At 41.7% G+C, this 22895-nt stretch overlaps 1 protein-coding gene across 3 annotated transcripts in view; it reads right to left on the reverse strand.

Moving 5' to 3' along the window:
* EYA2 (EYA transcriptional coactivator and phosphatase 2) overlaps window positions 1-22895 on the reverse strand; it is a 309526-nt gene that overhangs the window by 32009 nt on the left and 254622 nt on the right. For all 3 annotated transcript variants that reach the window (XM_078651875.1, XM_078651877.1, XM_078651876.1), the window contains exon 10: window positions 5678-5767. In XM_078651875.1, the coding sequence (XP_078508001.1) occupies window positions 5678-5767 (90 nt within the window). The remainder of the gene's footprint in view (window positions 1-5677; window positions 5768-22895) is intronic.

Raw genomic sequence — 22895 nt, forward strand, 5'->3', positions numbered from 1 at the left:
CACCTTCCTGCAAAGTCAGATATGTCCTCCCTGGCATATGTTTCTGCAGCAGTAAAAAAGTCTTTACTATCATCTTCTGTGCTGTTGCTATGTGATCAGAGGCTTCACCATCACATCAAAATGTCACAATGTGGCAATGTATTGGAGTGAGAGGGACCAGCGTGGAGCTTCTTGAATCGAGGTACTCTCAAAGATGGCCTACACTGATCTTTAGATGGCCTACACTGATCTTCTCGGGGAGCACCATTCCAGGTTTAAAGGATATCCTTGAGATTGATTTACATACAATTAATCTATATGGGATTACATTTTATTATCTGGTAATCCTAAAAATCAGGCATCACTTTGGCCTTGTAGACCAATTCTGGATAATCTATTCAAGAGATTATAGGTAAATACTCCATCTCTTACAGATTTTTGCTTAATGCCGAGTGACCAGATCCTTCCAGGTTATTAAGGACATGGTTTCCTTTCCTGGGCCCATAATATAGATAGAGTACATTGCGCTGGTCTGTGCTGCAGCATGCCTTTAGCTTGGTTCGCTGGGCACAGACCTGGCCAGCGCACCCTATGGCAATATTTGCAGTGTACCCATTACAAGCATGAACCTGTACCTGCCCTTAGTAAAAGACAGAACAGCTATTTTACGATGACGGTCTACCTTTATCTGCAGGCGGCAACCTGGCCCATGTTTTCAAGGGGGTCAGAGATCCCCTTGTAGGCGTGTGCAATGACTGGTTGTCCACGCCTGCAGAGCGATGTCTGGTGGTTAAATGAGACCTCTTCCCCCCCTTTCAAGGGGCACCTCAATGAGGCACAACAGTCAATGTCCAGTGTCTGTAATATATTGCTGGTGAGGAGGAAAAGTATTACCTTATTTTTATCGGCTACACCACCAATGCAAAATAGGGAACACTTTCTTGCGACTGTGGTGGTCGCATGTGTACCACTGGCGCAAACTCTATTATAGACAGGGCAGAGCAAGCATCGGTGGCCACTTCTGTAAAATCAATGTACCCATGGAGGGCAACGTGCAGAGGAACATGCCGGTTGCACCATTGTTCCACTTTTGATAATAGGGTGCATGGACTTTTGAGTGATACCCTAGTGCATTTTGGGAGTTGTGATCTCGTATTGCTTAAATTTAAGTAATTCAACTAACCAATCTGAAATCAATTATTTGGAAAGGCTCAGGATGGGAGACAGTTGTCCATAATGACCTGAAGTATTGAGAACAAACTTAGTAAAAAGACAGCTGAGTGCGTTACTGGGTCAAAGGCAAAGATAAACGTGTGACTGGAGGGGCGGCAGGGTTCTGAGACCAGAAGTGATATGTGACTTTGGTGTGATGTAGTTGTTCTTTAAAGTTGTGTGTCTTCAGCTCTTTCCTAATTTGAGACTGAATGAACTTTGTGGTGGTGACATGTAGGATTAGGGTGGATTCAAGAGCTTTAGAGAATCCAAAAATGCTGGATGGGCGGATCCCAATGTTCATCCACACAGTGGTTGGTGGAATGGAATGTCAGCTGCAGGGTGAAACACTGGGATATCTTGGCACAGATCTGTGAGTGCTATGTAGAGGACTTCGAGAATTGTTCATTAGGAAACATGATGCTAATGCAGGTGTGTAAATAATGAAAGGACATATCTGAAACACAGAGTACAAATCAGGACAACGACCAACACCCATGCATTTCACGCTTTAACCATAAAGCTGCTCGGAACAAACTATAGAAAATAGGTTAGGCCTGGACAACAAATCAAAAAACATATAAAGCCATCTCCATTACCAGTGAACAAGTATTTTTGTGTGGTAATACTGCCTGCGGAAATACTGATACTGCAGGGTGCGGAACTGCCCCAGTCAGGATCGCCTGCCAGTTTCTAGTTGAGGAGTTTTGAAGGAGGCATAAAATGTCGTATTGACGTTTGCACAACCCATTACTGCATGATACGCCTCTTTTCTACCCCTTTTCTTCATGCGTATTTCACTATGTATGGGTTCGCATGGTTAAATCGGCAGCGTAAAAGCAACTTGGGAGTTTGGAAAATCTGCATGCATTCTCATTTATTTTTGCTATTCAATATTTCCTCAGTAAAAAAATTTTCAGCAAGCTAATGCATTTCGAGACAATATAAATACATTTGTTTGGGGAATTAAGGGGAAAAATCATTTCTAATTTATTATCTGCCCAGGGAAGTCTGCTTTGCTATTGTCTTCTCTCATGTATATCACCGTAGTCAATAAGTTGTCAAATGTTGCTACATTCATTGAAAATCCAGTTCCTGTAAATTCATTTGCATTTGTTTGATATGCCACTTTAAATAGACCATTCTTTCTTATTTAATATTTGATTAAATTTCTCTAATTTTTATATTTCCGTTTGTCTTTATTCAAAATTGCTTTTATGCTCGTTCTGAGGTGGCTGGGGATATTGTGTGGTAAAAACCTTTTGAAGAAATAAAGTTAATGCGTAGTTACAATATTACTCTCAATGATTTAATTGCCTGATTTTCCCATTTTTGGCACGGAGAACAAGGTGTGGTTTTGTTTTTTAGCTACTGCTAAACTACATTTCTCTTTCTCTGACCTGTTTACCCACGGGGATTCCGCCACGTAATACACAGGTAAAACCCCGCGACTGCGCAATTTGCTCCCTATATGAAATAAGAAATCAGGCACAAATACAATTTCTGTCTCATTCCAGATTTATTGGGGGTTTTGAGTGAGCTGGTAAGACATGTTTTATGAGAAAAAGGTAGAGAAAACTGTATTATTATAGACTCAAAGGCATCCAACTGTCTTGTGAAATATATTACATGTTCACTGGCTTCATGTTGGGATGTTTTGTTGAGATCAATAAGGTACAATGATGAGATTGAACAATAACATCAATCTTTTGCTTGCAAGGTGTTGAATACAGGGCATTACAAATTTGATGAAGGTTGCGTAATTTTAAAACTGCATGAAACTAAATAAAAATTAAATAAAAGGCTCACGGATGGATGTTCAAATCACCAAGAAAGACAAAGTTAGCTAATTTGTTTGTTAGGTGTTTAACATCTTGTCAGTTAAGATTTCCCAGTAATGACACTCCTTACACTATGCACATCGCGTAAACTTGCCTGGTTCCAGCGTCGCATTATCCTACAGATAGCTGGTACAGCCGAGTAGAACATCCTACACTGCTTTATCGGCTCATTTAAAATTGCATTTAGTTGTGTGCTTCGGTTAAGAGACAAACTGTCTCTTGTCTTGACAGCAAATTGCCTGTATTTTCCTATCTCGCGTACAATGTGGTCCAAATTATCAATGGTGTGTTTTAAATAAATGTCGAACTTTTACTGCCAGCTTTTTCCAATTACTACCCATGCCAAGAAGAAGTTCTCTTTGTGGCTTCTCTTGCCAGTAAATGCATTTTCTCATTTTTTAACTATGTGTTCGAAGTTGTCTTTGATGTGTTTTGCATTATCATTCGGCCTAACTAAAAACACGAATTCACCCCGATTGCTATTGCTGGAGGTTTTCACCAAAAGTCTCTCATCTTGAGGTTTGTGGGCTTCACGCGGGATCAACGGTGATGCTAAACAGATGTTTACACTGTTGTTTACATTGGGATATTAAACATATTTTATTTCTCTGTGCACGTTGACAATTTGAAGGCATGTTGTGTTGTCATACGGGTATTTCCTGCTACAATTTGACATTTCTGGTCGCCAACGCCTCACTCGTTGGTGAACCATGTGAAATACGTTTTTGGGTAACCAAAATTCAAGTAGTGGAAGTAATGGGACACAATGGAGCAGGTCAAGCAGGTAGAGGGAGGCATGAACCCTGGATGTAGTACTTCCACACTACCTTTCCCTAGACAACAGCAACATGTACAGTAAGTCAACCAGTTACACCAGGAGATAAGCCTGCCTCACACTTTGACCTGATTCGTAACGCGTTTACCACAGTGGTAATTCCGCCACGGTGAGGGCGTTCCATTGCGCGGGCGGTGCCGCGTCAGCCAACGGACGTGCGCAGCACTACCGAGGTAGTGCTCGCGACGGCCGTTGGCCAACGAACGCACGCAAGGGGTTAAGTGCTATTAGCTGTAAATCTAAAGTCATATGCATCACCACCCCTTCCTTTCCAAGTGACTTTCACGAAGTGTAACTCAGGACTAGGTATTACTGCAAAGAATCTGCCTGGTCCTATGTACTTTCCACAAAAGATCAAAGTACAAGCCACTACACTAAAGGCCTTATGAAGGCCCGCGTCACTTTTGCACCGCCGTTGCGTCACTTCGGTGGCGTTAATAATGCAACATATTTACGAAGCGACGCATCAAGGCAGATGCGTCACTTCGTAAACCCCAGTGCTACATTATACCCGAGTCAGTTATAATGTATGTAGGGTGGGCATTCGCCCACAAAAAAAGGGTCGTAGGAGTGGTGTAGTGAAATCTATGAGATTTCGCTGCACAACTTCTAGGACACCAATATGTCAAAACTTTACGTCTGCCTCATGGCAGGCGTAAGGGTGACACAGGCCCTTTCACATGGATATACATGTGCCAACAGGTAACATGCTTTCCTTATAGTGGAAGAGAGCTAAAGGCTGAAGTGTACCGACTCGAATTCCACATTAGTGGCAGCCCGTGCAGGTAAGCGGGTTGGGGGCGAGGCAGGTTGGGGGGGGGGGGGGGGGGAAGTGACAAACGATGAAATAGGGAAAATAAAATAAATAAATAAAACTACTTATCTTCGTTCGCCGCACTGGCAATGCGGCGAGCGCAAGGTATGTTGTTTTATTTATTTTATTTTCACTATTCCGTCGTTTGTCACTTCCACCCCCACCCTGCCCCACTGCACTAACCTCCACGAGTCACGACTGTGCCTCACGCTGTGGTGGGTAGAAGCAAAGTGTGATTAACATGTCAATAGACCAAATAACGAAGATGGCTGACCCAAGACCCCGCTACCTATCTATGTCTTTATTATTTATAAATGTGCTTGATCGCAGTAATCTGATTAAACAGCTAAATTGGTCTGTAAGCCAGACCTAAAAATCAAGCGACTGTTTCCATCTAGCCCTTCCATCCATGATGCGCAATAAGAGTTCATGCTACCTGTCACACGCCTCTGCAATAAATAAATAAATACATACATGAATAAATAAATATTCGACTAAATCATTGCCTCACATTACGGTTTAAAGTTCAAAGAGACAATCAATTTGGACTAGAAAACACAAGTAGACATCAAGCCTCCCAACATGAAAAAATAAAAGTTCTTGTGGTAAGTGCCAGACGACCTCGCGACCACATTCAGCCGTACCCTACCGACCGCTCATAATCATGGCAGACCTCCGAGAGTCCCAGATAACTTAACTTAATAAACTAATTAAATAGCAAATTTAGAAAGGAGGACATGATGTTCTCCTTATTAGATTAGTGGAATTGCAAGATGACATCAATTTGACTTTAAAGGGCCTTGTGTGAGCTGGGGAGTACAGAAGATAATCACGGTATGGTCTGCTTTTAATAAACCATCACTGGTCATTGTTAATGACTTCTTGTGTTCAGCAGCAAATGTTTCATGGTAGGTGGAATACAAAAAAAGCATGCCCTCCAAACCAGATGCAGGTAATTAAGTAATAAGATTGTAACCCAAATAAGCAGCTACATACCTCCAGGTCATTAAAGAACAGATGCGAGTCTGCCAAGTTGAAGATCATTTCTTCCATCATAAGGCCGACACGCACTGATGTAGTGGTATCCTGTTTTGAATGAAAATAAAGTGTAAATGTGAGGTATATTCATCTCTTTTGCCTTACTCGTAGGAACATTATTTTCAACACAAACAGAAAAATATCCATATGCTGCTTACTCAATATTAACAAACTTCAAAGAAAACAAAAGAGAGACTTAACTGATTTTTTTACATAAAAATGATGAGGTGAGTTATCCTTGATGGTTGACGTAATGCCTACATATTAAACAGTGACGTGTCATGGGCCCTAGAGAATAAAATGGGCCCCCGTGCCACTGTCTGAACTATGAAGTATAGCAAAAAGCAGTGTTTAGTGGGTCACTCAGGCCTCTGGACCCCGGTGCCACTGCACCTGTTGAACCAAAGGAAGCTATGCCCCTGATATTCAATATGCAGTGAAAGGAGCAATTAGTAAAACAATAATAAGCTGCTTGGATGGCAGGGATGCAACCAACAAATGCAGAAACAGAACCTCTGGATGCAACCAACCCCTTCCAAAACGGAATAATCTTTAATAGCCAATCAACCTTTAGATGACTCAAGAAAAACTAACATTGTTATTATACCTTGCTGTACCCATGTTTCCCATGTAATCCTCTTTTTGTGCCACTTGGCATCTCTGAAGAACTTGTTACTCACATCTTTTATGGACAAGGCTGTGCTTCCATCTACTAGCAAGGGTACTTCCAGAGCCTTGTCACCTCGCGTTACTGAGTGTTTTGGTCACACCTTTATGAAAATAACAACAGCTTAGCCTCACTAGCCTCTCAACCATGTGTGGGGCATGTGGCTAGTTCTAGGAAGTACTTTTGAAAGTGACAGTTTTTCCATTCCCCCTCCCCCCCCCCCCAATTTTCCACCTGCTGCATTTCCTCTTAATTTCTGACCACCAATTGGCTATTCCAGTTCTAGACTTCAGAGCTGACCTTCAGTTGCCTGGAATCTGGTGCTCAGGATATCCTTGTCAGGGACCTCAGTCAATACCTGCTTTGCATGTCCATCCTTATCTGCTCACTGAGGCTCTGCAAGCCTTCCTACTCTCTAGAGTTGGCATCACGCTTACTTTGTTAGTGTCTATTATAACAGATAGTTAAAACTTGCACCATATGCTAACATTTATATGTGCCACACTGCTGCTGTTTCCACCCCAAAATGTTTTCCCTTGACCACCTTGATATTCATGACATTGTTGTGAAATTAGCAACAACCACAGGAAACAGCAATGGGAAAGGAGCCAGAGCATAATATTAATGTTTATCCAGCAGTTTGAAAATGTGTTTGTGTAAGGGGGTCGCTAGAATATACCTGAAGCCACGTTGATTGCCCGATGGAATGGTGCTTCAAAGTGGTGAGGTGGAAAAGGAAAGGCGGGGAGCGTGGGGTGTGGGGAACATGACACTTAAATGTGTTGAGGGACATGAGAGGGGTGGAATGAAAAGGATACAGGAACAGGACCATTCGGTTCTATCGTACTTGGTTGTTACAGGCCCACTATGAACCCAACCATCTCTAAACAAGGCCTTCTGTAGAAAAGTAGATGTTCAAGATGTAAGACAGATCCAGGTTAGTAAAAAAGTAAACAGGGCAGAGGGATACTTTAAAGAATCACCGAGAAAAATGGTATAACAGTATCATGTTTGGTTGAAAACCTACGAGTCTTGCTTAAGAAGAGAGCGTTGTTAGTTATGCCAATGGGAACAGGGTAACTGTGTTTCTCAGATTTCCTTCGATCCTTCCCAGGAAAGGTACGAGGATTTGTATCGCTTCAGACAAAACTAGAAATTTGCATCCTGGCACCTTACCCATACACTTAGAAAAGGAAATTATTCATACCTATTTCAGTATTTGTCAAACGCTAAGTGGCACGCTAAGGCAGTTGCCCTACGTCACTTTATTGGCCTGTTTCTTCCTTTTCCTGTCCCTTTTACTCACAATGACAGAGTAAAGCATATATGAGTTATATAATTGATTTTAATATGTCCTTTCCTCGTGTAGTTCAAATTGAGGTTTTAAGTTTACTTCATCCATTTACAATAGTATCTGACATGCAGTGTTAATGAGGTAGGTCGCAAATAACGACCCACTAGGAATTGCAGCCATCAAAGGCATGGTGGCCTGTAGCCCACCATGTCTGTGATTGCTTTTAAATAAAGCAATACTTTTTTTAACGCAACCTGTTGTTTTTAAAGGGAAACAGTATGCTTTTTGAAATAAAGTGGAAAGTGCAAGTTTTATTTTTTAAGATTAGGCAGTGGTCCAATGGACCACTGCTTACCCTTAAAATATTTTTTTGTCAACCTTCACATTTCCAGTGCTCATGGCAGCATATTCAGATTCACCTTAACAAAGGCAACATGTGTTAGGCAACACTCAACAACTTACTTTCAAAATAAGTTTGAAAATAGAGGTTTAAATACACCCAACCCTAGAGCGGCAGTCAAAATTCACTAGTTTAGAAAACCTTTAAAAAAATTCTTTATTTTTTAAATATATACGCATACTCCGGTTTACCTTGCATAACTCACAATAATCATACATATACCAAAAAAAAGGCACAGTCTTTGGGGCTTACTTCTCATTTAAAATATTTAAAAAATCTTTCAGCACAAGATTCCAGTTAGTTCCTTCTGATTCCATTAAAGAATGCCTTCACAACTCAATTCAAGCAGTTCACTCATTCATTATTATCAGTTATGGAAAATAGTTCACCCACCCTTTTATCGTGAGGAATTTTCTTGATTTCTCAAAAAGCGCTCTAAAGGTCGAAGCACATATCTCATTCTAGTCTAAGGGGAAGAGGAAGGTAGTTTCCTAATATTCCAAACTAAAGTTGGGCATTGCATTCATTTCATTAGCAGTGTAGTCATTAAAAATGTAGTCGAAAACCAAGTACTATATGTACAAAAGACAATAGCTCCTCATAAGCCCTTCTGAGAATTTGATGCCTGGATCAGGATGAGGGTAAAGCGACAGGAGTATAACCCATAGACCGAGTTGAGATCTGGGTGTACATGTGTTTTCAACAACAATATCTCAATTGGATTCAGTAAGAGGGGCAAGTAAAAATACATGTACAAGACATTATGAGAACGCAGAAAAAGGGAGAGAGACTGTGAATTTGAGTTTTTAGAAAGTGCATATACCATCATATATTTGAGAACACATTTCATACAGGACAGTTGAAACAGCACTGTGGGCATAAAATGCGGTGGCAATCCAAAGGGGCTTTGTTTACTAGTGTTAGCTCAGGAGGATACATTATATAGAGAATAATATTACCAAATGATTGATATTGGTTGAATAACTTTTGGTGTCCAAGAAAAGAGTGATTGGTTGAATGTTCATTCCAGCTCCAGGTAAATACTCGGAATAACATTCAATCCCATTGTTCTTTTTCTCAGTCCTCACTGTACTGCTACATAGACCAAGCATATGCAAAGCAGTTTTGTCACTGCTCCAAAGAAGACAATCCCCAAGAAACCACTACGACATGTTTCTCTCTGAATGGGTACCCAGGTACTTTAAGCGTGCTGCAACTTTATTGGCCATATCAGTAAGGTGCAACTTGAGCCACTTAGACCAGGTCCCCTAAGGCATCCTGTCTCTCTAGATCTGTACCAATTGAGGTGTCTCACTGAGAGAAGAAAAATGTGATGGATTAAGTGACTGGTGTAGGAACATCATATCAAAATGTTGTTTCCATGTACCTTGAATGTGACATGATGAGGTCCTGTAATCTCTGCCAGAGACATTAAGATGCTCTCTAAGCATCACGAAATTGACTCATAGACTTTGACAGGGATCCAGTGGCCTCGAAAGTAAGATGATCATTATGACAACAATGCTCATAATTTGTGTCACTTTGACAAAAATCATCACTGTAATGTTTTCTAAATAATACTTCCAACAGTCATAAAGATATGAATCAGAGGTCGCAATTGATTTGCCCTTTATTTCTTTGACCATTGGCAAGCCAGGATGCCAAATAATAGTTTTGATGTATTTGCTGTGTCTTTTGAAAGCAGGGCGAAAGTTGTTAAGAGCAGGGAAGCAGACAGAGGAGCTTAGCACTTAGGCATTACTGTATATTTGTAAAGTCTATAAAATACATAAGTATGGCAAATTAAATCAGTCAAAAAAGGGTTTATAAATATGCATAAACTAGAATAATAACCCTATCTGTGCCTTGAAAGAAGTGCCTCTCGAGGACTTAGGTAGATTGTCCTGAGAATGTTTTCAGTTTTGGGTTAAATATTCCACACTCTGTGACTCTGACTGGTGGGTAGCCTACAAATCACATTCTTGGTTCATAGGATGTCATTCACTTGGGGCCCATAAAGTCACTAATTCCCTTGCAAAACCATCCCTTGACATCTTTCGTTGGTTAAAAAATGTGTCTCGTTTGTCATAAAAACTGTCACTTGTTTGTTATTAAAATGTATTTGAAGCAGCTGCAGGAACAGCTGCTTCTTCGTCTTCTCTTCCCTGGTGCTTTTGGTAGCTAGCATGGAGGGAAGGAGGGAGGATATGGCTTTCTTTGGCCAGGGTCCAAGGCCATCTGTGACAGAGTCAGGCTTATCAAATGTTTTTGTAGGGCAGGATCACTAATGATATGGTGCGCCCCTCTGTGGTGCAGAGCATGTCATTCAAAACAAAAAAAACATGTCCTGGGAAACATTCCGAGGAAGCTCCAGAATATAGCGCTTCAGAGTGGTGGCAGTGTTACCTGCCTCATAAGCACTATATAAATATGCCTAGCAGGGGCAGGACCCTTAAAAGAGCAGAGCTTAACCTCTTCAACGCTGATGATGGAATCGCTCCGTCATCAGCTGCGGTGGCACTGTGCTGATGACGGAGCGGTTCCGTCATGGCCCGCCCGAAGTGCCTGCGCGGCGCTGATTTCGCGCCTGCAGTCTATGCATGGTCCCTCTTGGTCCTTTGTAGGCCCCTATCTTGAAGCGATACAGGACAATTCTTAATTTGATGGCCAGATATGAATTTAAGAACAGCTACATTGAGGTTCTTTAGGCCAAAATATTGAATGCAATCCCCGTTAAGAGTTTTTCCTAGTCCTCATCACTGTAGTTGTCTCTTTGTAACAAAATGGTCCAATATTGTTAAATTTCTGAACACCTAGCAGAGTACCTATATTGGATGAACCCCTGCTTTAGTGCTGTGCCACCATATTCTACAAAACAATTATTTTACATTTTAGAAAATATAATTATTTATATTTCACTGTGTGGAAAAACTTTTCCCATTATATTCCAAATGCTTGCTGCAGTTGCTCTCAAACAGCTTTTACAATGGCAACCTGGAGAAAACATCTCAAACAAATCAGTTGGAGCCTGGAAATGCTAAAATGTTCAAAGACCTGCAGATACAGGTGACAGTAAATCAGCTAACAAGCAGGGACGGACAAATCACTAGAATGCCCCAAAGTTTTTTGGAAAGAGCCAAAGAAAGAAAATGGAACAGACGAGGTTCGTGCACTATCACACAGCAGTTTTGCGTCAGTTGTAGTAGCTGGATTTGTCAGCAGTATTAGTCGCATCAGGGTAACAGATTGCTGTCAGCAGTAATTGTTGGTAGTAAAATTTGTAGAGGTATTTAACCTGTTGCATGAAATGTTCTTTATTGGAGTAACACTGAAAAGGAGAAATACATTCTGTGATGCAATGTGGTTCCAACACCAAGTGCGAGATTTACTGATGACAAAATGAAAACACCACCCAAAGAAAAAAAAAAACTCCACCACCAACTTTTACAGCCAACAAATTAAAATACTTTCAACAAAAAGGTGGTGAGGTGTTGCGGCCTACTGTTTTCAAAGTATGACATGAGGTAATATGGTGCTGAGTACAAGAGTAGGGGCCAGATGTAGGAAGCCTAATACCGGTCGGTAAAGGCCGAAATTACCGAATTTCGGCCGTTACCGACCGGTATTAGGCATTTGGGATGTAGGTGGCTACATTTCAGATTCGGTAATGTACCAAAGCGGTATTTAAGAATTCGGTAAATTACCGAATTCTTAAATACCGATTCAGTAAATTACCGAATCTGAAATGTAGCAAGCACTCAAGTGAGTGCTTTTCACCTGTAAGGATTCGTTATTTACCACCAACTACAAGATGGTGGTAAATTAACAAAACCCTAAAAAAAGCAATTTTTTGCATTTAATCACAGTGCCATGTGGCAGAGGGCATGTATGTGTGCCACATGTGCACCCATGCACAATTCAGGGGTGCAACAGGGTGTCAAAGTGACACCCTGCCACCCTTGAATGTTTCCCCCCTTTTACCGAATCGGTAAATACGATTCGGTAATTCGGTAAATACGATTCGGTAATTCCCATTCATTCCTATGGGCTTACAGGCCCATAGAAATGAATGGGAATTACCGAATCTGTATTTACTTATTCAGTAAATACCAAATCCTACCGATTCGGTAATACTTACCGAGAAATTACCTACATAGCATTTGCCGATTCTAAAATACCGAATCGGTAAAATTCGGTATTATAGATTTGGTAAATGTAGTTTACCTACATCTAGCCTTAGATGTTTAAAAAAATAATAATAAAAGCAAATACTGCCAAAATATTATTCATCAGCTATAAATGCCACCCACAGAGTTACTGCAATGAACTTCATGTTTTTTTAATGTTTATGTAGTTGGTTTCTTTCTAAAATGAAGGTGCAATCAGATTAAGACTCCAGAATTACGTAGCCTTTGCCCTAATTTTCTACAGTTTCCTTAGGAGCGCTGTGATTGCAGAATGAGGTCGGTAAACGATTAGACCTTTCAGAGAGCAGTCTGCAGACGACAGACTGTGCGCTTCAATCAACCTTTGTGGCTGAGTCTCTGTTGACATGGCGGGTGTGGGGCACTCTAACCTAATTATGACACATTCCTGAGGTAGGTCTCTTAACTAGAAAAGAATGGTTGCTGTTTCCGGGAAGGGAGTGACGCACGATGCATAAGAGAACACAACATGGTGAGTTTATAAATGAAGAGCCTTGCTTGTATGCCTTTATTATTTAAACAAAATCCACAGTGGCAGGAGCGTCCCTTCATTAACTGGCCTGCGGGCTGTGTATAACTTTATATGGGCAATAGGATTTTAAATAGTGCAGTACAGTGAAGGTATTTGGCTGATCTCTGCCATTTATGAGACCAAGTCATTTTTTTGTCTTTAGTAACTCAAAGGACAGACGATGTGACTTCACATCTTTTCATATTGCAATTTGTTAAGCATGTGGTATCTAATAATTGAAGAGGCCACCAACGCAAACCAGGGTCTAAGTAAAGACAAAAGAAAAAGGTTATTTATCTGTAATAGAAGTTTTTGCTTGTATTATACATCCACGTGTTATGTTCAACGTCTCCACCCAGTTGTTGGAGTTAGAATAGGATTCTATTTTTATTAATATTTTTTTCTGCTGGGCATCGACCCACAACCATGCCTCAAATGGCTCCCTGGGAGATGAACCCAGAGAGGACAATTCCCCAGAATGTGAATAAAATATTCAGATTGTTTTATTTCTAGACATTCAGATTGTTTGGTGATCAATATATATTTTCTACTTTACAAAATAAAAATACTCACTAGACTTATACCCTTATGAAATTATGTAAAATGAAAGGTGACATCAAAACTATAGGAGCAGGAAGTCTGACACTGGGAATTCTAATGGGCAATATGTGATCAGACACATATAAGTACATCTGCAATGCTATACAGATTTTAAGTGAAACCATGACTGCCTACGTTTGAAATTAACTTTAATCCCACATGGAAAAAATTGGCATGACCATTTGCATCACCCATTTTATACTTAATACATGGAATGCGAATATAAGTTTGTACTTGTGTTTTTAAATGGTGCTTGTTGCTTCTTTCTTGCAGTTTCATAGCACTGCAAATAATCAGTGCTATATTTATTCATTTCATCCATGCTTATTTTATAGATTAAACGTAACTTCAGTCCACACATGCTATATTATTGGCTACTGGTTATATTTGCCGGCTCACTGTATTGAATGGTTGGATAAGTGGGTTCAGGCTCCCTCTGGAGAATCGATCGGGTTTGTAATCACAGATATTACTCATCACATATGCTCAGAGCGTTAACTGGCTTAGTACACAGCAGTGCGCAGCAGCCTTGAGGTTTCAGGTTCAACTCCTGACAAGAAGCCTTTGCACCTGCTACGAAGAACTGCGTAACTGGCAGAATATACGTTTATATACCTGGAGGTCAAACTCAATCTTGCATTTTTCAAAGGTTGATAAAATGAGTACCATTGGTGCTAAGTAGTAATTAAGGCCTAATATGTTGCACCAAGAAACACTTCAGTGGGTTGTCTGAACTGTGCATCTGGGCATAAATAGCACAATTATGCACCAAGACCTAAATCCAGTGCTTAAATTGTGCCTGTGGTTTCCGGTGCTCGGCACAGACACTTGATTGTCAGTTCCGGGACTTCAGCAGTCTGCCACATGGGGGCACTGTTTGTCTGATTTAGAGAGGAGCACAACAACAGTTGTTTATTAATTCAAAACACATTAAAAATGACTAATAACTGAAGCCCTAGCCATTCTTAGAATATGGGGACCTGGAATAGTTTGAAATGTCACATTTGTGGAGTGTGATGGTTAGTAGTAGTGTTGGTACTGTCGTTGGCAACATAGGCAGGGGCACTGAGTAGTGCCAGCTGTGGTAGCCTCCTAACGAGGGCCCTGACACTTATTGCTTTACAAATTAAGCACTGCCTACATATACACATATGCAATGTGAATCGACTAGCAATGTCCATGGCTAAGGCATGAATATAGTAGATCTTACAGACAGGTCTGCTGACTTTCCTATAGTGACACATTGTCTTCACTCTTTCTGTGTAAATGTTTTTACCTATCAGAAAGCCTGAGAATGTATTATTGTTACTGTTTGCAGCTTTGGCCTTCAAACAGTCGATAAGGGTGAGGCAGAGTGTTTCAAGAGTGACCAGAGTTTTTTGTTGTGCCTTTCATTACAGGACTAAGTTGACAAAATTATCAAATTCAAGACCTGCACACTGTTGACAAAGCTGATGGGAGAAGTGAAGTGAAGTGAAGTGAAGTGAAACGGCATTTATATAGCGCACTACCACTCCAAGGAGTATCTTGGCGCTTAGATTCCTGGTAGAAAAAGGCAGAAGAGTGTTATAGCCAAACTACCTGTTTACTTGGAGAGATTAGAGAAGCGCCAAGCATCCAGAGTCAGGTTGGGAGTAAATCCATGTTTTCAACAATTTTCTAAAATTTTGCTCTGAAACCGATTGACGCAGGGATGGAGGTAAAGTATTCCATGCTCTCGCGCCAATCACGGCAATGGATTTGCCACCTCTAGTCGCCTTTTTAAACCTAGGGACGTGGAGCAGATTTGCTGTGGCAGATCTAAGAGTCCGTGACGGCTGGTATTGTCTGAAGTACTTACGCAGATACAGTGGGCCTTGATGGTGGAAGGCTCTGTATGTGATGGTGAGAACCTTAAACAGGATGCGTTTATGTACTGGGAGCCAATGCAGGGTGTCAAGAGCAGCGGAAGCCGAGGATTTTCTAGGCAGTCTAAGGACTAGCCTAGCGGCTGCATGTTGGACCACTTGGAGTTTGTGTAGTGCTGCCGTATTTAGCCCTGCATACAGACTGTTGCAATAGTCCAACCTGGATGTTATTAGAGCTACCGCAACAGTCCGTCTGGCACTCAGGGGGAGAAGATCAAAGAACTTCCTGAGACTCCTGATGATGCCAAAGCATGTCCCAGCCACTTCTTTAGCTTGCTGATTGAAAGACAGAGTGTTGTCGAACTTAATGCCCAAATTACGAGCTACATTGATAGTCTTAGGGGGAGCCTCTACTTTTTCTGGCCACCAATGTTGTGGAGAAAAGTCGTTGTTTGGACCAAACGGGACAGTCTCTGTTTTTGCCGAATTGCATTTCAGATGATTTTGTGTCATCCATTGAAAAGTTGCTGATAGGCAATCTTTCAGTATCAGTTCCGCATCAGATTGATTCTTGTCAAGGGTCAGAACTAGCTGAGTGTCATCAGCATAGGCGATAGTATCGATGTTAAAGGAAGAAATTAATTTTAGTAGGGGAACCATATAGAGGTTGAATAAGGTGGGGCTTAAACTGGAGCCCTGCGGCACTCCAGATGTTATAATTTTTTCTTCCGAACAAAAATCGCCCAGCATAACGATCTGGCGCCTGTGAGCCAGATAGTTTTTAAACCATTCGAGCACGGTTCCTGCTATGCCAGCATTGGCCAGGCGATGTAAAAGGATAGCATGGGATACCGTGTCGAATGCTGCAGAAAGATCTAATAGGATCAGGACGGCCAGCTTGCCCTGATCCAATGCAGCACGGATGGTTTCAGCAGATGACAGAAGTGCAGTTTCGGTGGAGTGATGAGTTCTGAAACCCGCTTGACAGGGGTGAAGAATTTCATTTCCTTCAAGATATGTCATTAGTTGTTTATTGACACACGATTCTGTGATCTTACATATGGCAGGAAGTAGCGAGATGGGGCGTAGATTGGACAAGGTTGTAGGGTCCTGAAGCATCTTTTTCTGTAATGGCCTGACTGCCGCGACCTTCCAGGTTGAGGGAATCTCTCCTGATTGAACATGACTGAATGGGTCAATTCCCTTTACTGAGAATCCATTACATTGATGGACCAACATCGAAATCACCGCTTCTGTGGATACCACTGCACTGAAGTAGGTAGTAAAAGGAACAGAGCATGGATGAGGGGTATTGTAAGAGGCATTGTTAGTTTTAGGGTTAAGGTAATAGTAAAAGGGTAGAGTTAAGGTTTTGAACAGGTTTATGGTGAGGGTCTTGCGTTTACAATGTACATAAGGGAAAGTGGCAGGTTTAGGGTTAGGGTTTCTTCTATGGTCAGGACATGGGTTACACTAAGGGTTAGGCACTACTGGTTAGAGTTTGGATTAAGTTGTGAGTATGGGATAGGCTGGGCCTAGTCTTAAAGTTAAGACTAGGGGTAGGTCTATAGTCAATGTTGGGGGTTGCTTAGCTTTATTTTTAAAGTTAGGCTATTTTAGGGCATTGGTGGTCCAGCGGTGATTTCAATGCACTACACTTTTGCCACCCCACCATTATGAATCGATGCCAAGAAAACAAAGATGTTGGAGCTTTACAAAGGAAATGAAAATAAACTTTAGTAAAAATAACAGTATCACCGCACCTAGTTTGTATTTCCTTTATTCACGAATATTCATCACACCCTTACCAACACGGAAAATTGAATAATGTCATAAACCAAATGCATGGGTTTTATCATTGCCTCTCTCTTTCAAAAATCCTAAAATATTGATATATAATGAGCACTAAACGGATTGGGGAAGACAAAGTAAAGAACAAATGATAAATATACCACATGTGTCTCATCGAGCTAGGAGTTCACCACATATATTTGTTGAGCGTGTAGGTCATGTCGTCGAGTAACAGCAAGCACAGCCTAGATGTCATTTTTCAGAAGTCGTTGATTTTTGTAGTGTTAGGTTGAGCAACTGATTACTTACACTGCTTACAAACAAAAACATTGTTTTCATGAAAAACAAAACTCCATTAAATTCAGATTCACCCCATTGACTTTCTACCAACTATCACTGATATATAATCCACTGCTACCGCACATCTGTGGCGAGCGACCCTTTGCCGTGTTGTCTGCTTCCATGTGGAGGCGGACTTCACGCGAGCTGTTGGGCGGTCTATTGCGTACTATGTAGTTGCTATGGTGCAAAGGATCGCTGTCCATAGAGGGAACTAGAAGCTATTGCAGAGACAACATGAATGGCCTCCAACTAATCTTTTTGCCTGCAGAAATGGGAATATCTTTCGGGTATCTCCTGTATCCACACCTACTGGGAACTTAGAGTCTTCATAAGACCTATCTTTCAATGCCATAATGTGCTACGGTAATCACAAAGGAAGGGGCGTTGCACAACCAAGGAAGGCACTGTTGATAAGCCTGCTGTCTTGCAATTAGGGCATTACAAGAGTTTGGTAAAGAGGGACATGTGCCAAAAATGGATGCTCCATGCGTCATATTTAGAGGACCACGTGGGTCAATGCATTTTCAATGTTTTGGAAAAGTAAGTAATGCCATTACTCTACGTCAACTGGGCCTTGCTGATGCAAATCAGATGTGTTAGAGATCCTGATGATCATTCAGGAAGCAATACATTACAACATTGAGTTCTTATTCCTTATGGGCAGAAATAGGTACAGTTAAAACAATTCATTGCACTGTAAAAATGAACTCATAGGTAATTAGGAACTTCTTCACAATGTTAAATAAATTAGGCACACTGAGACACTTTGCCACCTTACCAGAAGGTAGGAAAGGGACTATTTCTGTAAAATCTTACATTCCAAGGGACCCAAAGTAGCAAACGACTGAAAACCTAATGAAAGTGTAAATTATGTGCCCAACAACATGTAACATTAGTTATTACAAGATATGTTATTTTGAGAAGGAAATAAAATTTATAAGGAAGATGAACCAAAGAGAGGGATCGAGAGAGAAAGAGGACAAGAGCTTTTTGGGTTGTTTTGTTCACTCTTGTCTCACAACAATAGAGTCAAATGTAAAAAATAAGGAAAAAAAGATCTTCGGAAAATCTGGCAGGAGGTCAGGAACAAGCTCCAGCATGCAATCTGATATTGAAAGCACAGATGGAAATGCACTCAGAGTTTGCAGCAGTGGAAAGACTCCTTTTTAGGAAAAAAGTCATTCTTGTCAATTACAAGCCTTTTCATGTTATGTGCTCGAAGTGAAATAGGTTGGTGTCTGACCTACAGACCGCTGGTCCTATAATAATGCACAACAAATATGAACAGTAGCGTGGAAGGCTTTTCTAGACCTTTGGACATGGATTGCACTAGATTCATTCAAAAGTGAGAAAAAATAGAGACAGAGCAACAGAATCCACTAAGGCCAATCCTTTGAATGCAATGCACAAAATGGCTGTGTCCAAGCTTACACACAGTAACGTGTGATACAAAGTAGCAGCCATACCCATTCGGAAACACCAGAGGAGATAGGCTCGACCTCAAAAGCTCACTTACCTTCTGAGCAACTCAGCTCTGCCAATTTCATTGGAGAGGAGTTGGCCTAACGGCTAGGGCGCTCGACCTCGGACCTGGGGAACTGGGTTCGAGTTTCGCTAATGTCGCTAAAACATCCTGTGTTTCTGGGCAAATCACTTAATCTCCCCGAAATGGGAAAAGGAATGTAACGTAACTGGCGATATGTAAAGCGTTCGGATACCCGGTTCGGTTCGGGTCTAGTTCGCGCTATGTAAAATTCTGCAAAAAAAATTAAATAAATTTCATATTAAACTAGCCAAATCCTAAAAGGATCACCAGTTCTGCATCCTCTTCAAAATCATTAAGCAGTGAAGCATGGTCCTATGCAGGAACCAAGACCTGTAGAGTCATTCCTACAGAGATAATAGATAACTCCAGGTCACCGTGCATGGACTGGACCATAATTTCACTTGCATCGCCCGGAGCCTGGACCCCACTGATGGACTGAATGAAGTGGAGGGATCTGAATCTCAACTGGGTGAAGACAAGAGTCCGCCTCCTCTTGAGCGCCTGCTGCTGCTACAATCACAGTCCCAATGACTTTTCTTCTCCTGCTGTTGTTAAATCACTCATGCAATCATATGATGTTTTTATTGCTGGAAATACATGCTCAAAGGTGCTATCATACAAAGAATATTAGGATAATGAGAAACTTAAGTTACAGTCGGTCTTCCTTGATATCTATCTTTAAGTGAATGTCACCATGAGAGTTTTAGGACGTGAGAAGATCATCGATCAAGATTCATGATTGGATATCATTGCGAATTGTAATCTCTGTGATATTTGAAAGTTAATTGTCACTATCATCACACTGGCTTTAGGATACTGCTGCTGGTTACAACCAATGGTAGCCTGCGACCCATCAGTGGTGGGGTGCTGAATGGGTAGGCGGGCCAAGCTCCAATGATCAATGTGGTAGCCGCCACACTTCCTGCTGCACATAGGGTGTGTATTTAGTATCTTAGCAATGCCCCTCTGCCATATTGGACTTGCCACGTTGAAAACTGGTCAGGATTGGCGGTCTCCATGGGTCCCACCCACTTGAAGCAGGGTCTCTGATCCCCACTGGGCAGGCCTTCTCTGTGCAAACATTATGATATATGGTGCACTGAATGCTAATGCACCAGGTGCATTAATTACAAACTGCCCACGCCACATCAACATCATTTGCACCTAGTCACTCAATATTTTAATACTGTTTCACATCATAGTGATAGAAATTGCTACAGCATCAAATGCACAGAAAAAGAGGCACTGATCAACAAAGAGCTTCCGCACTTGGAGCGGAGGCTCTGCACTTGTGGCACAATCTCCCAGTTGCGACCGGTGCAGGTAAGAGCGGTTGAGCGGGGTGAGGGGGAGTCGACAGACAAGGAAGAGGGAAAAAAGAAAACCACTTACCATACGCTCACCGCATCGCCGATCTAGAGATGCGGCGAGCGCTAGGTACTTGTATTTCTTGTTCTTTTTTTTTTTCCCTTGTTGTCGGCTGTCGACTCCCCCCCACCCCGCTCCACCACTCCACCGCTCTTACCTGCACTGGTCGCAACTGCGATCTCCGCAATGGGACATTGCAGTGTGGAGATCCTGCCATGACTGCGAAAATGCAACAACTATGGAGCCTCCTCCCTTAGCACGGAGGCTATTTGTGAATCAAGGCCTGGGGAATTTTTATCAAGATGCAAACCTCTAAGAACTAGATTATGCACTTTTCGCACATGGAAGCATATCCTTCAAGGACACTTCTGGACTCTGGATTGTACACAAGTATGTGTCATACACTATAAAACTATCTTGCAGCAAATGATGTCTGTTTTATTTGGCTGGTGTGCACCAAGGAACATTCCTGCCTTCCTGAAGCATTTTAATAAACTACTTGACAACTGATCGCAACAGCTGTTTAAGAGCTTTCCCGCTGCTACAGGATTTCTGGAAATATTCAGTTAAAGAGAAGCCTGCAAAAATACGTGCTTTCTTTGGTTTTATACTATTGTGACCCCGTTCCACAGTTTTTCACGTACAGCCATATTAAAATGCAGATTTTTAATTCGCTTTTGCAAAACACTATTGTTCCAAATAATAATAATAATAATAATAATAATGAGTCTTGTAAAGCGCGAACAGCTACCTCACATGGAGGTGTCCCGGCGTTATGAGAACATACTAGCCATATGTGAGGTGGCAGATCTTAGCACAGTGTAGTAAATAGCCAGGTTTTTAGCAGTCGTTTAAAACAAGTTTCAGAAGGGGCCTGTTGTAATGCAGGAGGGAGAGAGTTCCATAGCCCCGCCACATTGGCCGAGAAGGTTCTTCCACCCAGCCGCACTCTTTGTGCTCGAGGGACCACAAGCTGCACCCGCCCATTGGAGCGGAGGGTCCTCGACTGGTGATACCTGGGTAGCCTGGCTCTCAGATAATTAGGCAGTAAAATAGACAGTAATCTGTGGTTAAATGACAGGGGCTTGTTGAATGAATGAAAGGATAAAATAGTGTAGGATATTAACAAGCCCTGCGTATGGGGTGGGAACATAGATTACAACATATTTTATGGCATCAAAAACACCAACTTTGTTCATTAGAATTCCAAAATAAGCACCGGCAAAACTTATAGGTCTGGTCTTGTTTTTTAAAATTAATTTGTTTTTGCATGCATACGTAATGGAAATCAAATATTTAAAAATAAAAATGAAGAAGCTAAAACTGCTGCCATCAAAAGGTACTGGGTATATGTTTACAAAGAACTGTAAGTAAAAGGTGCTTTCCTTTTCAGGCGGATGTGCTGTCACTCACATTCACACTCACATTGTAAGAGAGCCAATGGCTGAAGTGGGCTCACCTATTGCCCCATGCTGTATGTATGTTGCGTTGGGCTCAGGGCCGGCTTTAGGGCAGTGCGACCGGTGCAGTCGCACTGGGCACTGACCTGTGGAGGGGGCGATGACCTCAGGGGGGGGCACTGTTTTTAGCAATATCTTATGACTGGAGAGATGAGGGGCTCTTTTGCCGAGTGGTAGTGAAAGAATTCAAGGAGGAAGTCATGTGGCGTGTGGGGTACCAAAAGTGATTGTCGCACAGGGTGCCACCAGCGCTAAAGCCGGAGGGCTAAAGGGTAAATGACACTTGAACAGATCAATGGAAGAAGAAGGCTGGCAGAAAGCCCCTCTATATATGTATAAATGTATGCATGTGTATTATGATTGTCCTCAGAAAACAGAGACTGGCTAAACATCTTAAGTTGTCTGAGTGTCAGACGTGAACATGACTTGGAAGTCAGAAGTCAAGCATACAAGCTGTCTCATCCAGTTGCGACCCGTGGAGGGAGTTCCAAATTTCGTTGTGTGCCCTGTATCGCAATATGCGATACAGGGTGCGCTACGAAATTCGTTTTATTTCTTTAATTGTTTACTTGCCTCCAATTCTCCATATTCCGGTGTTTACTACCCCCCACCCTGCCCCTCCCGCGCCCCGCCTTTCCGCCCCGCGGAACTCCCTCCAGAGGCCGCAACTGGTCTCATCTGATCACTACTAAAATCAATTTAATAACAACAACAACCTGATTTTATATTGCACTTTACTCTAACTGCTGTAAATGAATGCGTTAACAATACCTACAGTAATGGTACTCATTGTCTCAAAGGATGAAAGGATGAGTTGACCTTACCGGGATCCAAACATTTAACCCCCGGATGACACCAGGTGCCAACAACAAACACTTAAGCCACCAAGCCTTCTTTCCATCTCATGAATCTAGTTTGTTGAGTCATAAAATATATTTAAAGTGCTGTCATTGTACTTTGTTTGCCAGCATATTATATCTTACAGAAAAGGCACAGGAAAAAAAAATGAACGCTTATTTACAGACTATTTTGAAAATCATGTAAAGCAAATTATTTTGTTCAGCCTTGACATGCAGCTCAACCTACTTCAATAAACAGACCATTCAATTTCTTTCTGCTTTTCGCAACCAAAGAAGCGGTCTGTT

The sequence above is a fragment of the Lissotriton helveticus genome, chromosome 7 (assembly GCF_964261635.1).
Source record: "Lissotriton helveticus chromosome 7, aLisHel1.1, whole genome shotgun sequence".
In the NCBI taxonomy this organism is placed as follows: Eukaryota; Metazoa; Chordata; class Amphibia; order Caudata; family Salamandridae; genus Lissotriton; species Lissotriton helveticus.